Source organism: Alligator sinensis, unplaced genomic scaffold (genome assembly GCF_000455745.1).
Source record: "Alligator sinensis unplaced genomic scaffold, ASM45574v1 scaffold166_1, whole genome shotgun sequence".
Taxonomy (NCBI): Eukaryota; Metazoa; Chordata; order Crocodylia; family Alligatoridae; genus Alligator; species Alligator sinensis.
Genome location: NW_005842098.1, coordinates 1,694,849 through 1,697,787, shown reverse-complemented (window position 1 = coordinate 1,697,787; position 2,939 = coordinate 1,694,849). Strand labels below are relative to the sequence as shown.

General features: G+C 50.6%; 1 protein-coding gene across 1 annotated transcript in view; it reads left to right on the top strand.

The window, feature by feature from the left end:
- LOC102368525 (matrix Gla protein-like) overlaps positions 1-2,939 on the top strand; it is a 9,931-nt gene that overhangs the window by 5,844 nt on the left and 1,148 nt on the right. Inside the window, exon 3 of the mRNA XM_006024192.2 lies at positions 2,303-2,375. Coding sequence (XP_006024254.1) covers positions 2,303-2,375 — 73 coding nt within the window. The remainder of the gene's footprint in view (positions 1-2,302; positions 2,376-2,939) is intronic.

The window sequence follows — 2,939 nt, the reverse complement described above, 5'->3', positions numbered from 1 at the left end:
GGAGCCCTCCTGCCCCACTAGAGCAGCCTGTGCAGGGGGAGGCCAGTTTGGAAGGGAAGGGGCTTGCCCAGCCCAGTCCCTGAGCCCCAGTTGAGGGCTTCCCAAGAGCAGCATGGGGATTGCTAGGGCCTGGGCACAGGCGTAGGGAGCAGAACAGCAAGGGCTGGCACTGCTCAGAGCCACAAAGCATCAGGTGGTATAGTTGCAGCTGGACTCACGTCCTGGTGCTGGGATGGAGCTGCGGCTGGGAGGGAGCTAGCGGGGCAGGCAGGGGCTGCCAGTCAGGAATGAGGGGCTTGTGGGGGAGCTATGAGTTGAGAGTGAGGGGCAAGGGCAGGGGCAGGGAACCAGCATATCAGTGCTGCTTAGCACCCCACATCCTGGTGAGCGAAGGATGCAGGAGTAGCTCTGATTTTTCTATGACAAAAAAACCCAAAAGAGGAAGAGGAGCTTGCCCAGGGCCAGCACCGGGGACCCAGCTGGAAGGCAGATGAGGTGGCTGACCTCCTGGCCATTTGAGGCCAGGAAGACAGGCATCAACAGTCTGATGCAGGCCACCACAAGAAGCACATCTTTTGGTTGATAGTTGCCCAGATGGCAGAGTGGGGACACCAGAAGACATGACAGCAGTGCTGCCCAAAGGCCAACTGTGCAGCCACAGCTCACATTTAGCTGGCCCAGAAGTGCAGGCAGCTCTGCTGCAGTGTGTGTACCACAGCCCAGGTGGTTGTGTGGTCCTTGTCTGGAGCTGGCAGGCACACTGACGTGGGGCTGCAGGTCCAAGGGAGTAGATGCTGTCACAGGTGGCAGCAGGTCACAGCTAGGCAGCAGCCCCCACTGCCAGACTGCTGCAATGCGTAGAGGGTGCAGTTGCCACTCTAGGTTAGGGCTACTTCAGCAGTCCAGCTGGCACAAGGGGCTAGTGTCCCCAGATACCAATTGCACAGGCCTCAGAAGCTCCTGAGGGCAAATAGCTCTGAACTGCTCACCAGGGCAGCTTTTTATAATGCTGGAGCCAGCACAGGTGAAAATCTGGATGAAAATCCGGGAGGAGCAGGGCAGGGTTAGTTTTCCCCAAGTGGCACAATTTGCCCCACCCAAAGTGCATGTTCAGGCACGTGTGCTGAGGCACAAATCTCTGGCACAAATTTGTGCCGCTGCTATTTCAGCAGCTGCAAGCACACATGACTGCATATATGGATGAGCCCTCACTGTTTTTTCTGCCTCCACCGGCTAAAGGATAATATCACTGTATGGAGTTATAAAAGTTGGAATTTCCCCAGAGAGCCAATCAAAACACAGGGGGATGGAAAACAAAACCGTTAAAGGAAGATTGTCATTTCTGGCACCTTATTAACTGGTGGTTTACGTGCAGATGGGATTTCAGGCCTGACCTGAGCTTAGCTTGCCAGTTGGTCTCCAGGGATACCTTCCCAGGATACAGACATCTGAGCTCTCTCCCTTGCCAAGAATTATGGCAACAGAAACATTTCACTGGCACCTATAACCCTGACATAGAAAGATGAGATTAGCCAGGAAGGGTCCCACCTCTATGGCAAGGCCTGTATTTCTGTCTCAGTGTTTTGCAAATACTGGTATAAGGAACACTTCCTGCACCATTCAGTGATCATGGGCCTGCCTCCATGCTGTACCCAAGACCATTCCTGTAAAAGCAATCCCTGCCTACTCACTCCCACTCTGTGTGTGCCAATTCTTGGAAATGAGGCAATGCAACCTTCGTTGGTATACACACAACACCACTCTTGCAGGCTGTAAACAGATGTGGCATGATGAGGCACCACTCTTACAGGCTGTAAACAGATGTGGCATTTCTCCTGAGAGAAAGCCTTTTGTTCTGCTTTAGGTATCTGTGAAGTATGCAAGATAAAATGTGCTTACTCTCCCCACCCTGGCAACACACACATACACCCACCTATGCACAGAGCTGTGAGTGTCTGTAAATTAATTACAGCTCATTTAACTTATACTGCAGTTCCTCCAGGGGCAAGCCAGTCATGGCCACCTACTGCAGAGGAACAGCAAGGTAGCTTGGAAGGGCTACATTTGTAAAAAGACTGTGCTGCTCCTGTTTTGATCCCAGTCAAAACCTGTGACAATTGGGACTGCCAGCTATGGAAATGAGAGATATGACATTAATGTGGAGGCTGAGGGAAGTGCAATGGGAACTAGGGCAAGGTGTGCTAGGTATCTCTTTGTGATGAGCACAACAGATATCCCATCTCCAGCACACAATGTAATATTTTCCCCCATGTCTCTAACTCATTTCATTCTCCCTTGGCAGATATCAAGATAGGAAAAGAAACTGCTAATGCCTTTGTAAGGAGGCAGAAGAGGGCCTCCTCCTACTATGAATGGTAAAACCTCTCCCTGCCCCACATATTAGTCTTAGGACTGAACTCTACTCTGATTATGTAAGAGGGGGGAGGGAAGACAATGGTGATTTGGTTCATATTAGTACCACCATCTCCATGCATGAAAGAGAATGTTGGAGACACTGGAAGTGGAAAACATCTTTCTAAAAGCACTATTAATATCCTTCAAGAAGTTCCCTGAAAAGGATGGGTTGTGGCTCTACATTGTCCCCTGGCAGAGCTCCCAGCAGATAGGACATGTCCAGGGGTTTTCAATGGTCAGTGTTCTTGTGCTGCTGGGCACTTTTTCCCATAGGGACAGGAGGTCACTGTATACATATACCCTAAAGGCCTTGGGCTGAAGTCCCAGCTGATAGATTGCCTGGAACAGTAACCTGGGAGCTTGTGTTTTATCCTCAGCTGCTACAGCTTCATGGACAATAAAGATGGGAACTGGGTTTAATTTCCAGGTAGTAGAGCCTCGGGGAATGAATCCAAGGGCTCTACCCCTTTGTAAATAAATAAAGCAAACAAAGGACTACATTGGTGGGGAATCACTTTCCTTCG